Source organism: Hydra vulgaris, chromosome 14 (genome assembly GCF_038396675.1).
Source record: "Hydra vulgaris chromosome 14, alternate assembly HydraT2T_AEP".
NCBI classification, from domain to species: Eukaryota; Metazoa; Cnidaria; class Hydrozoa; order Anthoathecata; family Hydridae; genus Hydra; species Hydra vulgaris.
In genome coordinates this window covers 4,002,579-4,030,461 of record NC_088933.1, presented here as the reverse complement: position 1 = coordinate 4,030,461, position 27,883 = coordinate 4,002,579, and the positions used below count along the sequence as shown (strand labels likewise).

General features: G+C 25.9%; 1 protein-coding gene across 2 annotated transcripts in view; it reads right to left on the bottom strand.

Moving 5' to 3' along the window:
* Nucleotides 1-148: 148 nt before the first annotated feature.
* Nucleotides 149-27,883, bottom strand: part of LOC100207129 (E3 ubiquitin-protein ligase Topors) — a 44,144-nt gene continuing 16,409 nt past the window's right edge. Inside the window, exons 7-12 of one of the 2 annotated variants that reach the window (XM_065818167.1) lie at nucleotides 26,035-26,173; nucleotides 19,016-19,176; nucleotides 14,348-14,449; nucleotides 6,035-6,124; nucleotides 5,836-5,926; nucleotides 149-1,448 (exon numbers count right to left, since the gene is read on the bottom strand). In XM_065818167.1, the coding sequence (XP_065674239.1) occupies nucleotides 191-1,448; nucleotides 5,836-5,926; nucleotides 6,035-6,124; nucleotides 14,348-14,449; nucleotides 19,016-19,176; nucleotides 26,035-26,173 (1,841 nt within the window). In that variant the 3' untranslated portion in view covers nucleotides 149-190. The remainder of the gene's footprint in view (nucleotides 1,449-5,835; nucleotides 5,927-6,034; nucleotides 6,125-14,347; nucleotides 14,450-19,015; nucleotides 19,177-26,034; nucleotides 26,174-27,883) is intronic. The other variant, XM_065818168.1, reaches the window with a different exon arrangement.

The following is a 27,883-nucleotide window of genomic DNA, read 5'->3' as shown; positions in this document are numbered from 1 at the left end:
TTATATTTATTTATTTATAAAAATCTGTCAAATGTGATTAACAGACGCTGGTATCTATGTCATATAATAAAAAGTCTATTTTATATGATGGAAATTTTCTTATTTTTGTAGAAAACAAAAAAACGAGCAATAAAAAATGCAACACAAATAAAAATGAAACATTAGTAGAAAGATTTTTTAAATTTCTATTTTAAGCAATTTTTTCATTATTCTTTAGAAAAGAACTTCGACAAGAACTTAACCGCCCCTCGATTTCTTGTAGTTCGCTCATTAATGCTATATAAGTTTTGTCGTTTTGAAATTGTTTTTTTGGTTCGTACGTCAATGTTTCTGGCAAATCATAAACAGTGCTATCAGCAGCTACTTGTTTTATTTTAGTCTTTGGACATCGTTCTTTACGATCTTTTTTTTTAATAAGTGCTTTTTCTACACGCAGTAACTCCCGAACAATATCTACACGCGATTCGTACGCGTGATTTTGGGGATTTAAATTATGGATAAAATCCCGAACTTCGCGCGCATTTTTATCTATAGTTTCAACGCCCGTGTTCTTTGAAGTTTCATTTTCAAGCATAGTTTTGTCGCAATTTTTTTCTTCTGAAGATATCATTAAAGGTAGATTATATCGCTTCGAAATACTTGCAAACAACGATTCTATTTTCTTTTCAGTTTCTCGCAAATCTATAACGTGTGTTAATTCATGATGAGAATTGCTATTTAAATTGTTCGAATGATTTCGTTTTCCTTTTTTCTTCGATTTGTGTTTTTTAGCCTTCTTTTTATGAGTTCGATCTGATTTACGTTCGGTTTTATGAGTTCGCTCTAACTTGTGTTCCGTTTTCTTTTTTTTTGAATGGGTTTTAGTACTTTCATCACAAATTAAAATATCTTCATTTATCAATGTTTCATCCGGACAAGGAATTATATTAGAGTTTCCTAAATCCAGACAAATCTCACTTCCGATATCACAATCGTCACGATGTTTACGTTTTCGGGAATGGCGATCAGAATTTTTTTTTTTTCTATGTTTACTGTCATGCGAACTATGATGGTCATCTTTTTTTTTTCTTTTGTGTATATGTGTCAATGATTCCGAACCTTCGTTGTCCAGACGTTTTCTTTTGGGCGTGCGGGTTTCTAAAAGTTCATCTTCGTCAAGATGTTTTCGATGTCTCTTCTTATGTTTATGCTTTGAGTGCTTTTTTTTGTGTTTTTTATGTTTTTGATTTTGATCGTCTAAATGTTCTTTGATCTCACCATCATCGATAACACTCTCACGAATATCATTAACCTCTCTATCACGGACATTGTTAGTATTCTCATGGCCACTACTAATATCCCTGTCGCCGAAATCGTTCACAGCCTCTTCATGACCATCAATAACTCTTCCAGTATCAATGTCACAATTATCAACACAACTAACTGATTCTGTAATATTTTCTTTAGACCTAGAATAGAATACTGAGCGCTGATTTATGTCATAAAAAGATAATGAAACCCCTTAATCTGTACGATGTCCCTTAATAACAATGCCACTTAATCTGAACTGTGACATAAAATAACACTAAATTTAAGTACATTTTTAAAAATATTTTTATTGGTGCTTCAAAACCTTTGAACATTTAACGCGTCCTTAAATATCAATAATAAAAAAAGTTTTTTAAAAGTGTCATATTGGGTTTCAAATCAAAACCCAAAGCAAAAATATATAAAAACTTCTAAAATAACAATCATTTTATTATAAACATCGAAAAAAAAAAAATACATTTGAAAATTCTTGTAAAAATGCACTTCCTTCATTTTAGTAAAAAAATGATTCTTTCATAGTAAAAAAATATCATTTTCTTCACAGTAAAATCTAAAATAATTTTTTATAGAATGATATTTCTGAAATTTTTGTATAATTTATTGTTTAATAATATTACGGATCCAATAAATGTTCAAAGGTCTTGAGCAACCTTTAGTTAAAAACTTTTTAACCTCAGTGTTATTTAATTAAGGGAAATGCAGCAAAATTTCGGACTTTTTTCGTTTATAATATACGTTTATAATATACGTTTATTTTCGTTTATAATATACAAAATTTCGGACGTTTTTCGTTTATAATATATATTATATTTACAAAAAAATATATTTTAAACATAAGAATATATAGTTCTATATATATGTACATAATATTTATATATAGAATAACATTTGATAATAAGTGCGACATTTTCAAAAAAAAAAAATATATATATATATATATATATATATATACATATATATATATAAATATATATATACACATATATATATATATATACATATATATATATACATATATGTATATATATATATACACATACATATATATATATATACATATATATATATATACATATATATATATATATACATATATATATATATATATATATATATATATATATATATATATATATATATATATATATATATATATATATATATATATATATATATAGATACACACACATATATATACACACATATATATATATATATATATATATACATATATAAATATACATATATATATATATATATTTATATATATATATATATATATATTTATACATATACATATATATATATATATATATATATATATATATATATATATATATATATATTTATATATATACATATATATATATATATATATATATATATATATATATATATATATATATATATATATATATTGCTAAAAAATTTGACACACAATGCTTACCATAAAATATAAAAACGAGGTCGGCAATTTTTTGCCAACTTCAAACACTTTCAGGTCGGCAGTCAGGTCGGCATTGCCGAATGCCGACCCTAATTCCGAGGATTATATATGTATATATATACACTAAGGCACATTCGTTTAGACGCATCAATTTTTTTCTCTTTGTCTTAATTTTTTTCTATGAATTGTCAACTGATATGCATGCAAGTTATTATCAAAATAATTGTTGTGTTGTGGGCTAATAAAAATCACAAAAAAATTTTTTCTATGTGTCTTTATTAACATGAGAGTATGTTTGATATACAAAAGTACATTTTTTAATTGGAATATAGACGCAGTCATATTTTTGACATTAAAAGATGGAAATTAGTAATGCGTATGTCCTCCATTACACTGGATCACCTCAAAAATTCTGCCTTTCATTGACTCCACTAGTCGTTGAAGTGTAGTTAAATCCAACTCGGACCATGCTTCAAGGATTTTACACTTTAACTCAGAAACAGTTTTAAATTGGTGTCCGGCTGCTTTAGCGTCATAAACTTTTCTTGATAGCATTCCCCACACGTTCTCGATTGGATTTAAGTCCGGGCTACAAGCTGGCCATTCAAGAACCGGGATGTTGTGGTCTTTAAACCATTTCATAGAATGCCTAGATGTGTGAATTGCAGCATTATCTTGCTGAAATATGGCATTATTGTCCATATTTTCATCCATATAAGTTATGAGAACATCATCCAACATTTCTGTATACTTTATCGAGTTCATTTTAGGTAAACCACAACACAGAGTCAATTTTCCTGAATAAGAAATTCCACCCCAAACCATTAAACTTCCTCCTCTATAATTTCGTTTTGTTTGTGGGTCATTTATTCCTATTAGATCATGCCAATAACAACTGTAAGAGTCCGGACCATCTAAATTGAACTTTTTTTCATCTGAAAATATTACGTTTTGCCACTCATGAGTTCAATGCATATGGTTTTTAGCAAACTGTAATCTAGCAATTTTATGGTGTTTTTTTAACATTGGTTTTTGGTGTGGTTTTTTCCACTTTACGTTTGGTGTTGTATGTAGAATATGTGCAACATGTTTATTGGTAACAGGCAATAATAATTTATCCTTTATTTGTGTGGCATTCAATTTTTTGGTTCCTTCGAAGCGAATTCGATTAATTTGCCGATTTGGTAATACTTTGTTGCCGTTTGTTGCTTTTTTTACACCGTAATTGTCACCTTTTGCAATGTAGTTTCGTACAACATGGTCAGATCTTCCAATTTTTCTTGCTATTTCTCGTATAGAAAGTGCTGGTGAGATTTCTGAGCCACGATATAAATTAATTTGTATTTTTTCAGCATCTGTCAAATACTTTCCTTTAGGCATTTCGTAAAATGCAATAAAAATGATACTGGCAGAGCAAAAGATCAAATTACACTAAAATTTATCAATTTATTTGTGTAAAAGTGATTATAAATCAATAATTACCGTTATTAACCTGATTGCGTCTATAGATATATTCCAATTAAAAAATGTGCTTTTGTATATCAAGCATACTCTCATGTTAATAAAGACACAGAAAAATTTTTTTTGTGGTTTTTATTAGCCCACAACACAACAATTATTTTGATAATAACTTGCATGCATATCAGTTGACAATACATAGAAAAAAATTAAGATAAAGAGAAAAAAATTGATGCGTCTAAACGAATATGCCTCAGTGTATATATATATATATATATAAATATATATATATATATATATATATATATATATATATAAATATATATATATAGATATATATATATATATATATATATATATATATATATATATATATACAACCCTTAGATGTTGTCCGAAAGTTTTTTCGATATTTTGTTGACAAAAAGTAAAAATTAAAATGCAAGACCGGAATTTTTTTTTTTTAATAATGATAGACTGCCTGCCCCAACCAAACCCTTAGTCGATGTAGCAGCACTCCCTTGCGGGTCAGGCTATTTGTCAGTCGATATAGCAGCACTCCCTTGCGAGTCAGGCTATTTGTCAGTCGATGTAGCAGCACTCCCTTGCGAGTCAGGCTATTTGTCAGTCGATGTAGCAGCACTCCCTTGCGAGTCAGGCTATAAGATAGTCGATGTAGCAACACTCCGCGCATGATTTACAGTAAAAAAAATAAAAATAAAAACATTTTATTAAAAAAAATAAAAATAAAAACATTTTATTAAAAAAAATAAAAAAAAAACATTGTTTATATTGTTAAAAACATTCACAATGTTTTTAAAACATTCTGGTCAATTAAATTTGCGTTTTTGTGGTTTTTTTAAAAAACGATTAATTTGTAATTAAATTAATGGTTTTTACTTTCGTCCAACACGGAAATGTTGGACGAAAGTTAAAAGTAATTAAAAGTGACGTATATGTTGGCGTAAGAATCACTTTTTTCCTTCCGCTCTTCCCAAAGCCAACAAACTATAGATCTATATATATATATATATATATATATATATATATATATATATATATATATATATACATACACACACACAGCCACACACACATCAACTTTTGTCGTGGTCTTATTTTTCTAAAATTATTTATTCATAACACTGTTATGTTTACATTCGGAATACTACTATTTTTTTTGGTAAAATGTTTTTCTAGAAAAAAATAACTTCACAAAAAAGGGACTCTCCTAAGTTCTAGGGGCCTGAGATTGCCGCGTTAGCCCTACTAATATAATAATTCTGCGATGATATGTACATTTAAAAAAAAAGGTAGAAAATTCTATCTTAGGGTAGGATATTTGATATACCCTTAGTAAGGTATAATTTTCATCCTTCAAGGAAGAAAATTGTAAGGCAAATCATAATTTTTGATATAAATTTCCACCTTGGAAATTATACCTTACTAAGAGTATATCACATATCTTGCCCTAAGGTAAAAATTTTTACTTTTTTTTTAAGTGTGTAACATATACCAAATACATAGAATAAATGTTAATATATAACATATACCAAATACATACCAACCCCTACTGTACATATAACTAAAATATTTATGACAAAATAATTATAATTAAAAACCTTTTTTTATGCTTTCTTCTCTTTTTTTTCTTCTTCTTCTTTTTATTGCGGGAAATATCCGTATCATGTTCTTCTAACTTTTCCTCAACTTCTAAGTGAAAAAAAGGGACCCATTTCAATATTCTTACAAGGTATTCTCAAAAACGCAGTATGAAAGCAAACAAATCTGTTTAATGATGTCAATATCCGACTGAACTACCTTCCTTTGAACATTCCACTTCAGGTGACACCTCAACTTCTGGTGAAGTGTCAATGTTTTCTACTATTGGCGAGTCTGTTGAATTTGAACCTTTTAATAAACAATATTAAATAATAAAATATCAACACAATACGTTATAAGATGTTACTGCAGATGCTACCTGGTAATAAAATTAGTTACCACAGGTAAATAACGTAGTCATATATGATACTGTTATATAATAGCAACTGAACTTGCACCCATAGTTATTGATGATTGGCTAAATGTAGTGTCATGTGGATCTTGTTCATAAGTTTTAAACATTTTCAATTAAATTACAGTTTTTTTTTTGCGCTTTTTTTTCTTCATACTTTTGTAAATTTAAAAAAATAGATTTAACATAGTCAATAAACTCTAGTTCGGAAGGCTATTGTTTTACTGTATTGTTTTCTTAACCTTCATAAGTAAAAAAAAAACAATAACAATTCATCAAATATTCAAAAATAAAACAGTTTAACAAATATTACAGATAAAATTAATTAACTTTAATTTAAATAAGGATGTTAAAAATGTTTTAAAGAACTTAATTAGTTGAGAAAATTCAAACAAAAAAGTTTTGCTAATTTTTTAGTCAAGTCTGCAATATTTAGAAATGAACTATACAGACTACAATCATAAAAATTAACATACAAGCAATCTTTCTCATAAAAAAACTTGGAATTGAAGAACTTTTATTTCATAAATACAAGAAACCATCAGCCAACCAAGAAAAAGTCATAAAAAGATATGAGAGCCATGAAGTATTGCAAGTTATTTTGAAGTATCATTTTGTTAAAAATTTTCAAAAAAAAGCTGAGTAGTTTAAAAAAAATAACCTCAGAAAATGAATAATAAAGTTAAAAACTTCTAAATATAAAAATAGGGATGGCCTAACCACAGTAAATTTTGAACAACCATTTTTACTAGTTATATACTACTTTTAACTTGATAGAGATTCTCCAAAAACTTGATAGATTGAGATGTCAAAAAATACTGCTATTATATCAGCTTCATTAAAACAGTCAGTATATTTATAAAGGATATCAATTTTAATCAATTGGAAAAACTGGATGACACTTATGATTTCCATTTTTGCAAAAGATATTTATTTTGGGCCATGCACAATTTAAGAACTGAAAATATAAAAATAAAATTAACAGCCTGGTTAAACAATTATAATTTGTTCAACAACCAGGTACTACTCTAGGCCAGCCAGTTTTGTGAAATGTGAAACAGGTACCCAGGTACATGTCTATGCACAATCAATTGAATAGTATATACCCCTTTACCCTGAACAACAACAAAGCAGAACAATTGTTAGTCACAAAATTTTGTTGAAGCCTAGCCTATGAATGATTTTCATCATGTTCAACCGATATTTATTTGTAACAATTTTGTATATTTTTTCTTTCACAAAAAATTGTGTAAATTATAATTATGTTTCTTTCACTTATAAAACTTGCTTTATCATGCTTTCTAAGCAACAAAAAAAAAAAAAAATTGAAAAAGCAAGCTTTATAAGTGCAAAGAAAAATTATAATTTACAAAATTTTTTACAAAAGCAAAAAATAACAATAAATATCGGGTTAAACATGATAAAATTCACCACCCTTTACTTTACCACTCTTTAATTATTAATTACTCAAAAACTACTTAACAAATTTTTTTAATTTTTTGCACACGGAAGCTAATTTTTTTGCTATGTGATTGTAATGGTAATTAAGTATTGGTTATCATTGTAATCAGATTTTATTGTTAAAAGTTGATATTTCAAAGATGACTGGTGTTTCTAGAGCTGTTTCAAGTAACTTAAGTACTTAAGTAATTGTTTAAACAAATCAAGTACTGAAATTAATTTTTTTACTTAAGTAAAATCAAGTAATTTTTTTTTCTGAATTAAATCAACAGACAATTGAAATTTTATAAAAATTTGCATAAAAGTTGTCCGATTTTCAATTTTGAACCATAAAATTAAAGTATTATAACTTTTAGTTTAAATTTTAAATATATTTCTTGGTTTTGTTTTTCCAATGCTGAAACTAAAGAATCTTTATGAAAAAAGAATAAGATTGAAGAACTTCGCCATTTCTTGCTCAAAACTTTAATTTAATAAAAAACAAGGCTTACTTAAATGTTTTTGATTGCATCAAAAAAGAAATGGCTGAATTTTAAGGATCAAATGACCATCCAAAAATGCTTTAAAAATTGCATTGAACTTTAAAGTTTTTATCAGCATCATCAATTGTTACAGAAAGATGCTTTAATGCTCAAAAAATTTTTTTAATTGCAAATTTGAGAACATCTTTGAGTGATAAATTGATAAAAATTTTAAGTTTTCAGTGTTCTATCTTGAAAGTTTAGTTAGGATATAATTTGTTGTACCTATATCACCTAGTACTATATCACACAAAAATGTAATATTAGATGTAATTTTTCATTGTTTGGAAAATAACTAAAATTATTTACAATTACTTAAGTTACTTAAGTAAATTGAAAAAAATACTTGAAATTACTTAAGTAATTTTTTCCATTACTTGAACACCCCTAGGTGTTTCTCAATCCACAATTAGATTTATTTTGCAGCAATATAAACAGACTCAACCTCTTGAAATAGAAGCTAAAAGTGGAAATAAGAAAGAATTTGTCAGGATAGTTCAGTCGCAGAGAGAAATTCATAAGAATTTGCAGCCAAGCTTTGCTAGGAAAAATACTTAGATCTCAAGAATATAAAGCATATCATAAAAAAAAAACTCCAAAACGATCCATTGATGAGAAATTTAAGCAATTTGTCATTCAAAAAAGCTATAAACTATAAACTTAAAGCTATAAGCTATAAACTTACAAAACAAGAAAGCTTGTGCATAATTGAAGACAACAAAATCTATTGCAAAAAGGATTTTTCACAATAGCCAGGCCAGCAATTTTTTTATCAGCCTTAAGATTTATATTCACTTATATTTAAACTGCAAAATTTGTTTCTTATATGGCAAGCAAACTTTGAACATAAACCTGTTCATAAATATACGCATAAAAAAATGCCTTTTGCCATTTATTAAAAAGCATATGTCCACAATTTTTTGGCCTGATTTGGCTACAATGCACTACTCCAAAAAGTCTCTTAAATGGTATGAACAAGCTTCAAAAAAAGTAATTAAAAGCAAGATCCAGGATATTAAGGAGATACTCCCAAAAATATTTGGTTTCTATATAAGTGTCCAATAAAAAATGTAAAAAAAATTGAAACAAATAAATAATTCAATTAGCTTTATTGTGTCAAAAAAAATTCAAAAATCTGTTAAGTAGCTTTTTTAGCAATTTAACTGAATTATTTTATATTTTCAATATCTAAAAAAATAGTAAATTGAATTTTTTTTTTAAAAGAGTTATTCTCAGAGAAAAGAGTATTTAGATGACTAAAAAGACAGAGAAACATGTTGGCTTAGGGTGTCTCATTCCCCCAAAATTTTAGAATTATCAGACTAACTTTTAAAATTGAGGTTTAGACTAAAAAAAAGATATTATGTATCAAGTATTTTTAAAAACATAAAAATATTAAGGTCCCGTTAGAAAAAGTTGACAAAAATACTTTTTGAACATCTTTTTAAGTATTTTTGCTTAAAATGTTAAAAAATATATTCCCTAACAACTTAAACTTTTTACATAGTATGATTTACTATCTTATTTATATTTTATAAAAAATTCCACTTGAAAAAAATTAGTTTGAGGGTCCTTCTGATTTAAATGTCAAGTGGTTATGTAATTTAGCTACGTCAGTAAAGTAATTTGCGCAAGATTTTGTTAAGCAGTATTACTAACTATTATCAACAGTAAAGGCTTAAATTTAGAACAATATAAAAATCTATTCATAAAAGGTTTTATACAATAGAAACATAAGTGCCTAAATAAAAAAAGTTTGACTGTCTTAATTCAATCAATTCTTAAACCATTTTGATTCCTAAACCAGAGTTGTTAACAAGGCCAAGAGCAGCAAGACCAGGCCACACGCTACAAGGTCAAAACCAAGACCAAGGCCAAAAGTTACAAGGCCAAGGATAAGAGTTTTAAGGTCAAGGCCAAGATTTAGGGTTTCAAGGCCAAGGCCTAGGCAAACATTTTCAAGACCAAAGACTTCAATTTTTGCCTTACGTTAAGGCCAATTATTAACAAAACTGTAAGTAGCAAGTGCTGTGACAATAAAACTACACTTTGTAAAAATAGACGAAGGTTATGTGCAGAATTTAACAAAATCAATAAGAAAATATGTACTTTTTTAAGGCCAAGGTCAAAACAATCAAGGCCAAGGCCTAACTTTTCAAGGCCAAGATCATGGCCGAGGCCAAGGCCTTAATTTTTGGCCCTAAGGCAAGGCCAAGGACAACTCTGGTCTAAACTGGCTGTTCAGTATAAGGAACATTTCTTTTTGTGTAGTTTCTTTAGAAGCATGGTTGCTACATAATTTTGTAAGTTTAAGTTATTTGTTTTAAAATATATGTTTTAACAGTAAGTTTGATTTAAGAATTAAGTTGTTTGTTTTAGCAGTAAATTTAATATTAACATAAGTAGATCACCAGTGTCATTTTCAAGGTTTAAATCCACCTTTAGAATAATACATTTTCATTTTTGTCAATATTGTTGTATATATATACAAAAAAATGTATAGGGTAGATTAGGGTATTAAGAGCACCATATGCTAAAATTGGTTTATTTACAAAAATAATTATACTGGATCCAAATTTTTGCAAATAAACAATTTTCAGGGATCACTAATATGATTCATTAAAACATTTAGGCACTTGAAATTTTTTCTTAAAAACAGAGATTTAAAAAAAGTAGCAAACATTCTTATATTACACAGACCACTTGATAATATGAACACTTTAAATAAATAAATTCACTTTAAATAAATAAAGTGAAAAATATTATTACTTATTTTTAATATTTATGATTAAGTAATAAGATTCAGATTCATAATATAATTTGTTTAAATGGTTTTGAGAGATTAGGCTTAATTTTTAATTTAAATTTTTTGCGTTTATAGTAAGTTTAATGTACAAATAAAGATTAGGAAATATTTGCTAAAATAGTGCTTTAAAGACATTAGGTGTTTCATATACTTACTACACAAGCAATTAAGACATTAGGCTCTAGTGTTTCATATACTTACTACATATGCAATTAAGGTAATTAGCTTAAAAAATCATAATGGAATGATTCAAGAATTAAATAACAAGTTTGAAGAAGTGTTTAGTGAGTTTAAAGTAAACCAAAGTAATGTTTAAAAAACACCAACAAATCATTAAAGAAAGATTATACAGACTCGAGGTAAACACTAATGAAAATATTATTGAAATTAGCGAAAGCCAAAGTTTCAATGAAAACATTGATAAAAAATTGGCTTAAAAAACTTGTTTTTTTTCTCTTTCCAAATCAGTTAAGTAATTCGCGCTAGATTTCGTTAAACAGTATTTCAATTAGTAACTCAGTTACATGCTTATGCTGGTGCTTGCACTATATTTTTTCTGTGGTCACCATAAAAATGGATCGACGTCCTCATAAACTACCGAAACCATGTAAATCTCTAATAAAAGTGAAAATAATTAAATGGAAAAAAAGCCACAGAAAGTTTGAGATCCACACAAAATCATTATCAAAAATACTTGATTTGATACTTGATTAAATATTGGATTTGGACAATAGAAAAGTTTAAGTGTTAGTGTAAAACTTCCCGCTAAAATTACTTTGCTCAAAATATACCTCTACCTTAGAGAGGAAGTGGAGAAATAACAGTCAACATAAAAAAAATTGTCTTGATTGAATTGCAGGAAATTTGGAACAGAGCTCATTTACCAGTTAAGCCAGATAACAAAAGCATTGAGTATTTTATTGTAGTTTTTAATAAATAACAAAGTTTGTTGAAGAAGGGAAAGAAGTGCCTTGAGAAGAAACAAGGCCAGTTTTGAAATCAATGAATCAACTCTATGATATATTAGCCATGTGAACCTCTACTTGCAACATGGAAAAGAGGACTTGAAAGTTTTTACAAAACTAACGAGAAAATATACACAGGTAATTTTATAAATTATTTCAACCATGTTGCTGTATTGAGTTTACTTAAGGTAATTGTTTTCATTATGTGCTAGTATAATTTATTTCCAAAATAGATTGTTTGATGATTGGTTGTAACACAAATCTCGGGCAGCAAGAAAAGAAGTCTGATTGCAACGAACATTTTAAAAACAAAGTCAACACCCACACCACAGCTAAAAGAAAAAAAACACCTCTAAGTGATAAAGAAATAAAAGAAATCCTCAAGAAAAGTGTGGATAAGTCAAGCAACTCAGAAGTTGAAGTTTTCACTCCCAGCAAAACAGAAAATCAGGTTGTCAACTGTTGCTATTCAAATTGATCCTACAATGTTAACAAAAACATTAACTGATGTCTAAGATTGAATAAGCCTATACGTAATAAATAAAATGCCTGTTGAAGCAAAACTCTTTAAAGTTGGCAGTGCTTCATTAAATCCTTTTCCGATCTCGCAATCATTATTTCGCCGTAACTGTAGAGAAGAACAAGAAAAGGTGCCCAAATAAAGAAGAAATTTGTAGAGCGCTTTTCATCCATCCAGTCAATGAGATTCAAAAGTTGTTTTGTCACTAATTAAATTGATAAATGAATGATTAATTTATTACTAGCTCGCTGTTTTAAGTGTTTGGAAATTCAAGAAATAATATTTAAAAGTAATCATTTTTTTGTATGTAGAAAAAAAAGAGGTGAAAATCATGCTATTCTGGCAAGTGGTTGTGACAGGTCATCAAACAATCCAAATAAAAAAGTTCTAGACATCCCTGTAATTCTACTGGTCAAGCCCTGAAAGATAACATCAAATGTTTTTCTTCATTGAAACTGTTAGATTGCCCACCATTTTTAACACCACTTCTAATAACAATGGATGCAAAGCTGGATGTGCAGCACTAGTTGAAAAGGCAGTCATGCACTGTTGTGGGCAGTTTGTCGCCATAATTTTTACAAACTGCATATTCATCACACCTGAGATACAGTTAGTGAAAATCATAATATACCTATCAAGTAAATTTTGAAAATGCTACAAGACATTTGGGATTCTATATCTCATAAGCTTACAGATGTAATCAAATGTTAGTGGTAGGAAGAGAACCATCCTATTCATCGCCAGGAAACACTCATCTTGAACTAGGCTGGTAGGTCTCTTGAGGAGAATATTTTTCCAAGAGCTGATTATCAAGAATTGATTGAACTGACAGTTAATTATCTTGGAGGTGACTTGAAAAATTGTAAGATGTTTAGCTTCAAAAAACTAGGTGCGCATCATCATGGAAGATTTATGCACAATGAGCAGTATATCTTGAAACTTGTCATATTGGATCAACAGATTGCATCACTTGACCCGGATCAACAACATAAATTGTAAAGAATGGCTGATTTTATTGCGCTGTTTCACACAAAGGCTTTTTTTAAAGATCGCAACTCAATTATCCCACCCAAACTGATACACAGTGGTAACATGATGAAGACAAAATTTCTGATGCAGCCATTCATTCTTGCAACAGATACGTTTTGTATTTAACTAAAGAGTTAGTTGTCTCTGTGATGTTTGATGTCGACATTTTGTCTATTGAATGATCTGCTATGACGTTAAGCTGTACAACACTCAAAGAAGAAAAGATATGAAGGCTGAAAAACTGTACTTCCTGAATATATATGGGAATAAGACGAAAGATTACAAAAATGTTATTAAGTACCGTCAAGTTGTTGATGTCTGAAATGAGAGAGGTGTAAAACTTATACAATTCTTCAAAACTGAAGTCAAGGATCCTGAGTAGTTTCAACTACTACTTCAAATTGTGGATGAACATTGCAAATGAGAAAAAGTAAGTTTAACGAACATTTGATCTTTTTTTAAAACAGTGGAACTGTATCAATCTTATAACAAAAAAAGTTAAATTGCTCAAAATCACTTGACAATTCGGGGAACCTATAAATTAATTTTTTCAAGTCAAGTTTTTTATATAAATAAGATTTTAAGTAAAAATACCAAAAAAAGAAGGTAAAAAAGAATTTTTTTAACCTTTTTTTTAGTCAAAACCTTAATTTAAAAGTTGATAATTTTAAAATTTTGCGATAAGACCTGATAATTTTAAAATTTTGCGGGAAAGGGACACCATAATGTTGGCTATACTTAAAAACAAGTTGGTTGCCATATAACATTTTGTGTTAGCAATAAACTAGTTAAAATTATTTAAGATTAAAAAGACATACCAACATCAATGCTAGTGACAATATTCCTTGAATCATCGTCGTCATTTCCATCAAAAATATCATTTAGCAAACGCTCTTGAAGAGAATCTTCAATTACATGAACTGTAAATCATAAAACAGAATTATTAGGATTTTTTTTCATCATCTTTTTTTAAGATTATTGTTCATGGTTCAACACTTGTATAGTTTGGTTGAGTTTTCTCAATCCCACTTTCTTATATAAATTACAGAAAAATTTAAGCAAGTTTTTACAATTAGATATTCTTCTTGGTGGACTCCATCCTGATCATTCAATGCTGTTTGTGTTTTACAGTTAGAACTGTTTTGCAGATCAAGAGCATTTTTATACCAAAACTAGGAGGAATACCATTCAAGGTTTTCAAATTCCTCCTACCATAACCAACAATTAAATTACATAATCAGAAAATAAAAAATAGTCTTACAGAAAATAATTGACATATATACATTTAAATATATAGGCAGTAAACAGATTAATGAGTGCGAAGAAATGCTCTCCTAAAACGAACATGGTGAGCCACACAAGCTGCTCTCAATACTTTTTAAAAAAGCTTTTGGTTTTTGTGGAAGCATTTATAAAAAAAATTGCTTATTATATACAAAATTTTATTTTATTTTAGAAATGATTTAATTTTTGTTAGAAGCTTATAATGCTTGTAATGTTAATGTTACAAGTATATATTTATAACAAGCTGTACATATATATTTTTAAATTAATTTTACTGTATAGTTATTCTTAAACTCAAACTTTATCTTTATACTATGAAGTTTGCCCCAGAATTTAGATTTTTTCTAAATCAATAATAAATAGAGAAAAAAAAGTGGTTAATAATAATCAACTAACTTTAAAATGATTTAGAGAGCAATTAAAAGTCTGCTTTTAATTTTTTTTTTCCTACATAACGAAACATCCTGATATATGCGTATGTATGTATATGTATATGTATATATATATATATATATATATATATATATATATATATATATATATATATATATATATATATATATATATATATATATATATGTATAATTTTATTTTTATAGACAAAAATATGTGCCTAAAATAAATTTATTTCATGAGAAAGCTCATATTATAAGGATTACAAAAATTATAGGGCTATCTAACAATAAGGCTATCTAACAATAGAGAGCCAACCTGCCCCAAGTGTAAGAAGCTCTAAAACGTATTTTGTAACAAAATAAAAGGGTTTTTATAAGGATATTGTTACATATTTTACACATATAAGCACATATATTATACATATATTTTTATATTTTATATATTACACATTTCAAATTTTTTCTTTACATCGCAATAAATAGAATACTTAAAATAATTATAAATAAAACTGTTTGACTCTAGACATAAAAAAAAAATTATTCAAAACAGCTAGCCATTTTTCTGTGGGTGCACACCAAATAGTTTGTAGAACAGCCATAAAGAGTAAAATTAAAAATTAAAAAAAATGTAGCGAGCGCTAAAATTCAACAAAACTAAAGGTTATGTATCTCATTTATATATAAAATCCTAATATAGATATATATATATATATATATATATATATATATATATATATATATATATATATATATATATACATATATATATATATATAAATTAAATTTATTTATATATATGTAATTTATATATAAATATATATGTAATATTATATAATAAATATATATGTAATATTATATATTATATATATATATATATATATATATATATATATATATATATATATATATATATATATATATATATATATATATATACACAGTATTGTGCAAATTAATTGCATCAATTTAATTTGCACAATACTGTGTACTGTGCAAATTAAATTGAAGGAATTTTAATTTTCTTAAATTCTAGAAATTTAAATTTCTTTCTCCATTAATAAAAACTTATGTACTAATAATTTGTGTCCTCCTAGTGCTGCTACGTTTTTTTGCACACTACTTAGCATAGAATCTACCAAATTTTCACAAATGTTTTGGATTTTTGAGTCTTCAAACCAAATTTGAAGGATAGTGGTGGTAAGCATAGTTTTAGTTGTGAAGTCATATATTCATAGTCTTTTACTTTACAATTGTCCAGAGAATCTCAATTAGATTGAGATCTGAGGAGTCGCCAAGTCATTAAGGTGTTTTAATATTTTCTACCATGAATTTGCAGACGTTTTTGGATGTATGGCATGTGGCTTAATCCTGCTGAAATATTATGTTTCCATTTGGAAACAATTTTAACATCTGAAATTAAATGTGTTTGCAGAACCTCTATGTAAGTGTCAGAGTTTATCATGCCAGTAACTGGGTAGAGTGCTCCTGGTTCAACAGCAGAGAACAGAAATTGTTGGTATTGCGCTTCAAAATGTGAATAATCAGAAAATTAAACATACAACCAATTAATAAACAAGTTAACAATTATCAAGTATGTTATTAAATTAATAACTTAATAATTATCAAGTCACTTCAATTTATTATCTTCAGCTTTTAAATAGTTATACAAAAATAATAAATATAATAGCTGTAAATTTAACATTTTAACATTTTCTCTATTGTTCATAAGTCCATTTTTTGTATTCCTTTGCCCATAAGAAATGCTTCTTCATTATGGCATCTGTAAGTAATGGTTTTTTAGAAGGTTTTCAGGCAAGCCTTTTAAAAGCTATTAATAGCCTCCACACAGTATTTGAGCAGACATGGGTAGCTAAATCATTCATTAGTTGTTCAGCTGTCTTCATTGAATTTTTGATTCTCTTCAGCATCAGATATCGGTCATCTCTCACTGAGGTCTTTAGTTTTCGACCACATTTTCCTTGACTTAATGGTGATAAGTTGCCTGTTGCAAAGTAATACTTCTTGACCCAGCTAACTGTATATTGGTTTTTTGAACATAATGTGGCTGTTCCTTGTTGAGATTTATAAGAATACTGAAGAAAAGTTAATATTTTAGATCTTTTAGATCTATTTTAGATCTTCTTGGTGTAGTGTCCATTTTTGTTTATTTACTTTTTTAAATTTATTTATCCTTCTAATCGAAGTTAAATTAGAGAAAATTAGAATAAATCAAAAAAAAACAAAAAAATGTTTGATGCAATTAATTTGCACAATACTGTATGTATGGTATATATATATACATATATATATATATATATATATATATATATATATATATATATATATATATATATATATATATATATATATATATATATATATATATATATATATATATATATATGTATATATATATGTATAAATATATATATATATATATATATATATATATATATATATATATATATATATATATATATATATATTGTTGTTTTGATTATGTAATAGTAATCAATTTTTTTCGATTTGAGAGTGATCAATATAAAGTGAAATAATCACAAAATAGATCAATAAATAAATAAAAAAGTAAAATGAAAAAAAAACAACTTTTTTACGGTACTTAAAGTAAAAATGGCATGAAACTTTAAGTACCATAAAAAAGTTGTTTTTTTTTATCTTACTTTTAAATATATATATATATATATATATATATATATATATATATATATATATATATATATATATATATATATATATATATATATATATATATATATATATATATATATATATATATATATATATATTAGTTTCATATGCAAGCATTCTCAGCAAAAGGTGTTTATATGACTTACTAGGGTGGTTCAAAAAGCAATATTTTTAAAAAATATAAGCAGCTCTCACCTTAATGTGTTCTATAAGATAAAATAACACTAGATTTAAAAGTTCTTTGAATAAAAACATTTTTAGTGGTGCCTCAAGACCCTTGAACATTTAATGGGTCCCTAATGTTATTAAAAAAATATGTAACTAAAAAAATTATAACTAAAAAACTTTGTGAAAACAAATATTTTATTTTTAGTTAAAAAATGTCATTTTTTTTGCAAATAAAATCTAAAATAAAAAATATATATTATATTTTTTTTAAATGATGATTATTTTTACAATTTTTATATAATTTTGCTTCATTCGAGACCCAACAAGTATTACATTTCAAAAAAAATTTTTTTTACTAGTATTAGGGATCCATTAAAACGTTATTGAGGCACCCCTAAAAAAATATTTTATTCAAAAAACTTTTAAACTTTTAAACTTTTAAAAACTTTTAAATGTTGTTCTATCAAAAAGAACACATTAAGGTGCTAGCTTTTTCAAAAATCTTTTAATAATTTGCGTGTTTTAAAAATGTGCTGAAAAAACTAAAATGAAGAAAAAATTAAATATAAATCAAAATATAAATGAATTATAAAACAATTAAAAGATAAACAAGTAAAAATAAAAACATGAAATAAATGAATCTTTTAAATTTAGAAGTGTTTCAATTAATAGTTTCAATTAAAGTTAATAAATTTTTTCATTATTACTTCGTTAGTGTAGTGCTTAGAATGATTAAATACTAGTTTTATGCTTTTACTTTTTATGATTTGTTGTGGTCATATAAGACGTGCAGTTGTACGCCATTCCTGAGAAGAGGCTTGCATATGATATATATCAGGTACATATGGTTTATATTATTTATTAGAAAATATTACTATTATAATATTACTTTTATAAAATTTATTATCAAAAACCTCTGATATTACTTACCAGGATTTTGTATAGAGACATCATAAACAACATTGTCATCATAACCTTTAATATCATAAGGTGAGCGAGCAAAACTTATAAGCTCTGCAATAAAATGATCAGTTTCCTTAAAAAGAAACGGCTCAAGCTGCTTTTTAAATTCTTCACATTCCATCGAAATACTAAACAAAAAAATTGTTTATCAACATTTTAAAAGAATAATTTTTATATCTTGCTATCATTTACCCTTTTTCTTACTTTTCTTCTTTTTTTTTATTTAATAGAAAGTTTAAAACTTTTAAGATGGTATAAAACCAAATTAATTATTTCAGTGAGAGTCATTGAATTGTATAAACCTCTGCAAGCAGAAATGTTGATCGGTTAAAAAAAATATCTAAATATTAAAAATTAATAAAAATTTAATGCCAGCTTAATCATATTATAATCAGATTTATTTCAAATATTGGATAAAATTCAATAAATTTAGTTAAACTTGAGCGTCAATGTTAAATTTAATTTGAGCTTCAATGTTGAATTCAATTTGAGCTGCAAAGTTGAATTCAATGCTTTTAAAGATTCAATCAAATTTGCAAAATTTAATTCAAAAAAAAATTGCAAAAATTTAAGATTTAAATAAAAAAGTTTTCAAAAAACTTGTTTTAAAGTGTTATGTTGTATGCATTTTATGTTAAAAACTTGTGCTTTGTGAATTGTAAGTTATATTGGTTATAAGTATACATGTTCATATGCTATATTGGTTATATGAATATATATATGCATGTGTATATTATATATGCGTAGGTTATACGAATTTGTATATGCATATATATATTACAATATGCTATATTGATTATACTGAAAAGTTTTTTGTTATACTTATTAAACAAAAATAATTAAAAATCTAAAGACACTCTTAAAGCAGTTTTTTTTGGGCATTAAGTAATTAATGTTTTAAAACATTAACACCATTGTTATAAAAATTATATAACCTTTTAAAGTCTTTTTTTATATAAAATAATTATATTTAAATAAGGCTGCATATAAAAATTTTAAATTATTTCATTGCAAATAGCGTCTTCGGGTAACTGAAAATTGTTAACAAGAAAACTGTTGTTAAAATATTATTTAACAAATCATTTTTAAAGACGACATTAAAAGCATAAAAATAAAAAATCAGTATAATAATAAAAAAAAAGCTCCCCCTTTTCTAGTTTAAGTTTAAACACTTTTTTATCATGATTAAAAACTGTTTCCTAAATCTTGCAGAATTTAATTTCTTTTTTGGTACTTGGTGTAGTTCGATATTATTGTTTCATACAATACGCAAATAGCTTTAGCCTAATTTTTATTGGTTGATTTTTATACAATGCTTTATAAAATGCCCAAATAGCTTTAGCATAGTTTTTTATTGGTTGATTTTTAAATTACCACACAAATTTTTTGAACTTTTAGTAATAATAATTTTTGTCGTACAACTTTTTTTTTTTAATATTTTTAATTCCTAAATTACCTCGTGTTTAAAAAAACAATAATTAAAAATATGTAAGTTTTGACTGATATTACTTTTGCAGTAGTAAATTTATTGTTTCGTTTTTTCATTAATTTTTGCAATATGATAAATTGACCATTTTATTAAAACTGTGTTCTCGGTTTTTAATAAACTTTTATTAGAATTTAATGACCAGAAATATTTCCGGATATTGAAATTCACTTAATTCGAGCCCTGGATAATGTACCATATATACATTAATATTGTAAATATTTTAAAATGTTTTTGTTGTTTTAAATTTTTTGATACCTAATTTATTTTTTTTATTTTTTTGTAATGGGCATCTAAAATGCTTAAATAGACTTAAACCCCCTCAATTTTATATTTTGCCCTGTTTGTGACCCTTTACCATTTTTTCCAATTTTACTAACACTCATTTTTATTATTATAGAACAAATACTCTTGAACAAAAACAAATTTTGTATCGTACATCTAAAATGATTAAGACCTCCTCAACTTTACCCTTTTGCCCTATTTATGACTTCTAGTATTTTTGTTTGGATTTAAAAAAACTCCTTTATATTGTTAGAAGGTTTTATTCGAGTGACACAATATAAAAACTGGCTGTCTCTTTGGACATCAGTGCAACAATAATCAACAACAACATCAATAATACTAATCAACAACACTAACAACAACAACAATCAAAAACATCAAGAACAACACCAATCAACAACATAACAACATCAACAATAAACAACAACACCAATCAACAACATAAGAACATCAACAATAAACAACAACACCAATCAACAACATAACAACATCAACAATAAACAACAACACCAATCAACAACATCAATAACCAACAAGTCATCTTAAAACTTATAATACTTTCTAAGTATTTAAAAAACAAATATAAACAAATATAAAATATTTAAAAAAATCTCATTAAAAATCAATTCAAAATGATTTACTTTGTAAACTTAAAACAGCAATATTATTACTGACCAATCAACAAAGAAAGGCTCAGTACCAGTAACTAGCTAACTTAACCAAACAAATATCACTACTTATAAGTATGTTTAATATGTAGATTTGTACTTATAAAATGACATTCAGTCATTTTACTTAAATGATGAGTATTCTGTTAGAATGCAAAAAAAATTGTTAATTATTCTTTCACTAACAAGTCCAGTTTTTCTTTTTCACGCACTTCACTGGTTTTTTAACATGTGACATAAGAACATATATGCATAATATGATGAAGTTTTATTACATCAAAAAAAAAATTGACATATAAAGGAACACCTCAGTGTGCTTTAAACATAAAGATAAAACTTTGGTATTTAGCTCCTTTTTTTAAAACGGAACAAAAGCACTTTATCGGATATATATTATATATAATATATATATATATTATATATAATATATATATATATATATATATATATATATATATATATATATATATATATATATATATATATATATATATATATATATATATATTTTTTAAATGACGACATCTTGTATGAGAGTTGAATAAATTTAATATATATGAACATCAATAAATACGAATTCTCTCAATACTAATTTTTTTATTTTATCTAAGAAATTTTCGCTACATTATTGATACTAGCATCTTCAGCTTTAATTACAAATTATTAATTAAATTAAATTACAAACAAACGGTAACGTCACTTTTTAATGGCTTCTTTAAAGCTCGCTTTAATTGGGCTTCTTTAATATTACATAGGTATAAAAAATATGAGTCCAGAATTGCGTTTTTACATATTGACCATCATCTAAATTCATACCTCTATTTTTAGGTCCGCATTTGTTGAACTGAATTTCGATTGCCTCTCGAACTTTTCTTTCAAAGTTTTTGGGTTCTACTTTTAACGTCTTTACTTGATCCCATTTTATACTACATGAACATTTAATTTTATGATGCCCAATTGCAGATTGTTCTAATTTTTCTTCAAAAACATTTTTTTGGTGTTGTTTTGTTCTTGTTGCTATTTTCATTTTTGTTTCGCTGATTTATTTTTGTTCACACTCGCATTCTATTAGGTATACTCCGGGATGGCTATTTGATGGTAGTTTTGTTTTGTTGCGTGAAGTTAGCAAAGATTTAAGATTTGCACTAGATTTAAAGACTGCCCTGTAACCTGCTTTCCTAAAGATTTTTTAAAGTTTTGGTGATAATATTGGGATCCACGGTAGTGATATAGTTGGCATGGTTGCTTCGTTGTTAGATAAAACTATTTCATTATTTGAGTGTCGTTTTTTTATCTACGTACCTGAAAAACGATTTTATTTCTAACAGTGGATTAGAATGAAGCGCAATGTTGATTGCTTTATTTTCAAAAAATTGCAGGAAACCTTTCGCAAGTACCATCATGAGTGAAAGTCCTATTACTACTAATCGCATAGGGTATGATTTTTCCGGTTTGTGCACTTTAATTACACGATACATACGTGGCGGTACTGGGTCGCTTGGGTAAAGACTTTCATCTTCTTTTTTGGTAAACCGCCCTTTTTTATTCAATTTTGATAGGTAAGTTCTAATTTTAGTAGCAAATGTAATGGTAGGGTCTTTTTTAATTATCTTTGTTTTGCCTATCTCTTGACAAATTTTGTCAATGGCTTTGTTGTGTTCTATTCTAACAAAGCCTGCTCCTTTATCAAAAGAGTATATATCAATGTTTTTGTCATCTTTTATTTGTTTTAATGCTTCCCTCTGTTTATAATTTAAATTACTGTTTTTTTGTGGTTTAAGCATTTTAAGTTGCCTCAACACGTTTCTGCGTAAGTCTTGTGAACTCTCAATTTTGTTGCAACACTCTAGTTTTAACGCAGTGGAATCTGTTACTGAAATAATGTCTAAATAGGGTATATTTAGTATGTTAAATATTAAACAGTCAACATCATGCCATCAAATACACAATTGAATTGGAAGATGAAAACAAAAGATTAAATTTTTTAGATATCCGAATAACCAATAATCGAAAAGGTAATTATGATTTTAACATACATCGAAAAAAAGCAATAACAAATATTCAGGTTAAGCCCAATTCAAACCACGATCCAAAAATCTTAGAAGGAATATTTAAAGGATTTATTCATAGAGCTTTATCAATTTGTTCTGAAAAATTTTTAAATCAAGAAATCGATTTCTTAATAAATGTGTTTGCTAAAAATGGATACGAAAAGAAAAAATTACAAGACCTTGCAAATATTGTTATAAAAAAACGACACTCAAATAATGAAATAGTTTTATCTAACAACGAAGCAACCATGCCAACTATATCACTACCGTGGATCCCAATATTATCACCAAAACTTTAAAAAATCTTTAGGAAAGCAGGTTACAGGGCAGTCTTTAAATCTAGTGCAAATCTTAAATCTTTGCTAACTTCACGCAACAAAACAAAACTACCATCAAATAGCCATCCCGGAGTATACCTAATAGAATGCGAGTGTGAACAAAAATAAATCAGCGAAACAAAAATGAAAATAGCAACAAGAACAAAACAACACCAAAAAAATGTTTTTGAAAAAAAATTAGAACAATCTGCAATTGGGCATCATAAAATTAAATGTTCATGTAGTATAAAATGGGATCAAGTAAAGACGTTAAAAGTAGAACCCAAAAACTTTGAAAGAAAAGTTCGAGAGGCAATCGAAATTCAGTTCAACAAATGCGGACCTAAAAATAGAGGTATGAATTTAGATGATGGTCAATATGTAAAAACGCAATTCTGGACTCATATTTTTTATACCTATGTAATATTAAAGAAGCCCAATTAAAGCGAGCTTTAAAGAAGCCATTAAAAAGTGACGTTACCGTTTGTTTGTAATTTAATTTAATTAATAATTTGTAATTAAAGCTGAAGATGCTGGTATCAATAATGTAGCAAAAATTTCTTAGATAAAATAAAAAAATTAGTATTGAGAGAATTCGTATTTATTGATGTTCATATATTAAATATTAAATATATATATATCAGTGGTGTACACTTGTGGTTGCCCGATGGCAAATGCCACTAAAATCTTTCGAAGGGCTACTGGAAATAATGTTTTGATGCGATTGAATTGCCCGGCCGAACGACTATTAAAACTGGTTTAATATATTTTAACATATTACTTTTAACATATTACTTAAATTTATGTTACTCATTATTCAAATTTATTTTTTTGCCGCAGTTTGCATTTCTACATTTAGTAACATTTTTGCCACTAAAGGTAAATTTGTTCTTTTGTTTTCGAAAGACTATTACTTTCTATCAACGAAATATTAATTTTTATCAATCAAACAACTTTTGATAATTTTAATACTTTTTAATCTAACGTAACAATAAAGCAATATTTTTAAAGTTTTATTGTTGAAATTTATTCTCCTTTTTTTCTATTAACTTACGTCATTCTGTTTAAATTAGAACGCCAGTTTTTGTTTTTTATAAAGAATGAATGAAAGTTTTGAAGTCATAACTGCTGTTAATTAGCAAACATTTACAAAATTTAATTATAAAAATTTCAAATACAAAATTAAATTATAAAAATTTCTAATGTTAAAAGTTTATTTATCAAACACTTTTAATTAAATAATAAACTTTTTTTATTTAATTTTGTTAAAACGCTTGTTGAAAACACCTTCTTTAAATAATATAATAAAATTTTAAAATACAAATAAAGTTTTATTATAAGCTCTATAAATAGTAAATATTCAATTGTTATATTATTAAAAATAATTTAAATATAATGATACATTTTTATTTTAAAGAATAACTTCAAAAAAACTTTGTTTGAAAGCTATTTTATCTTTCAACTATTGTTCATTAAAAGTTTAATTACAAAAAAACTTTTCTCTCTTTAAAAAAGAGTGAGTGCGCAATAAAAATACCAAGATGTTTAAAACATGTTTTTTAAAAAACTATTTTTTAAAAAGTCCTTAAAGTCGCATTTTTCATTCAATTAAAGATTAATTACATAAAACGGACGCAAATAAAAATACCAAAACATCTTAAACACTACTATATAAATGTGACAATAGTTTTCTCACAATTCTCATTCATTTAAAGTTTAATTACATAAAAGGTGGCGTAAATAAAAATACCAATACATTTTAAATGCTACTTTATAAATGCAACAATAGTTTTCTTATAATAAATATAACTTATCGTAACCACTGAAATTGAAAAAAGATAAATAATCTTTTTTATAACTTTATATTCATCAAATATGAAAATATAATTTTATTCATAGTGAAAACACACACTTTAAAAAACTTATTTAAGACATATTTAGAACATAAATAAAACTTTTTAAGATTAACTAAATTATTACTCTCAGTCGCCAGCCGGACGACCGACCAAAATCCTAGTGTACACCACTGTATATATATATATATATATATATATATATATTATATATATATATATATATATATATATATATATATATATATATATATATATATATATATATATATATATATATATATATAAAGAAACTTGGATATAGATTTACTTTAAAAAAAATTTACTTGGATATAAGATTCAAAATCAAGCTCATTACAAATCTGATATTTTCATCATTATCACCGAGAAGAACATTTAAATCCCTCAAAAGCCATGGTACCAAACGATGTTTCAGTGCGGGGTTTTCTTTAAAAAATTCACAACCTGTAACAAATAATATTTTTAAAAAAACGTATAATATATTAACAAATCAAAAGTATTTATCATACACACAAATAAATACACACACATAGATATTTAGCCATCTTTTTAGCCTACACCATTTTGTATTCCTGAGTGTGGTAGAAACTACTTTTTTTGAAAGTACTTCTAAAAAGTATTTTTTGCTCACAGCCTAATTTGTTCATATTTTTAGTTCTTATTGTTAGTTTAAGAAGAATTTTAAACAGTTGATTTAAATAAAAAATTTGAAAAAAAGAGTTTTATTTATTGAAGAGGAATTAATTTATTTAAAAGAGAAAAGAGATTGTTATTTATCATCATTTTTTGGAATAAGAAATAGGACATAGGAAAAACCATCAAATATTATTTGGGCTTATGACAGACATGTATACATCTGTTATTACAGATAAAGATGGGCCTTAAGTACCATGCAAAGAAGACTCATGTAAGAAATTCAATATAAGTGCTACTATTTCAGTTATAAAAAAAGATCTGCTTCAATTATTTAAAAACCATGTAATAAAGTGTAAAAAACTGATTAAATTTTTTAGTGTTACCAGATATCTAAAAAAATAACAGTTTTTATATCAGTTACCAGTTAAACTTCATTAGAACTTTATACGCAATTGAATTAAAAAAAAAATTTAAATCCGTTTGTGAAATAACTTCTATTAAACAAAAAAACTTTTCTCTACTTAATTCGAAAATAAGTTTTTTTTTACTTCCATAAATTTTATACTATGATGAATAGTATATAGTAATCTTTCATGCTTTTTTTGTAACGAATTAGATGATTTTAAAAAAATTTAACAAATATTGCAAAACTATTTTACATCGCTTTGAAACTAAACTTTAAGTTTTAAATTATACTGTTTTTACATTCCTTTAATACTAAATTTAAATTTTTAATTTTCAAAAATATATTTAATTTAAAGCAAATTGCCATTTTGTGCATAAAATACATATAGTATAACGCTTCTTAACAAAGCCTGTTTTTATGTTTTATAAAGGTTATGAGGTTTTTTATTAAATTTTATATTTAACACACAAAACCCAGAAAATACTTGATCCAAATAAAATTCTTTTCATACAATTAACAAATTGTCATGTTTATTTTGAACTTCCTCACAAGATTATAAAAGCTGGATGTAAGAAATCATAAAAATATGTTAACAACAAAATAATCATAAAAATATGTTAACCACAAAATAATCATAAAAATATGTTAACAACAAAATAATTCTATCAATATATGAATGAATATATGAATGAAATAGCTCCATTTGTAAGAAAAAACACTTAAACAGTTTTATAACAATTCTAAGTACCTTCAACTTTGAAATAAAAAAAAATACTAAAAAAAATGGTATTCTAATAAATATTAAATTTCTCAACTTGTAATTATTAAAACCGAGAATGAGTTTTACATTTGTACATAAGACAAAAACTATGAACAAATGAATGAATGATATAAAATCCATTGCAAACATAGCTTTACATCAACAGTTTGTTCAAGCTACAAGCAATGTATTTATAAAAAAATTTCTTATCTCTATGCCATATAAAGAACTAAACTGATGTTAAACTTCCATATCCCATATCCTATCTTTTTATTATCTTGATGGAAATGAATAAAATTGTTCAAAAGTGTGATTTGATTTCACTCTTTTTTTTATGTTACTTTTGTTTACA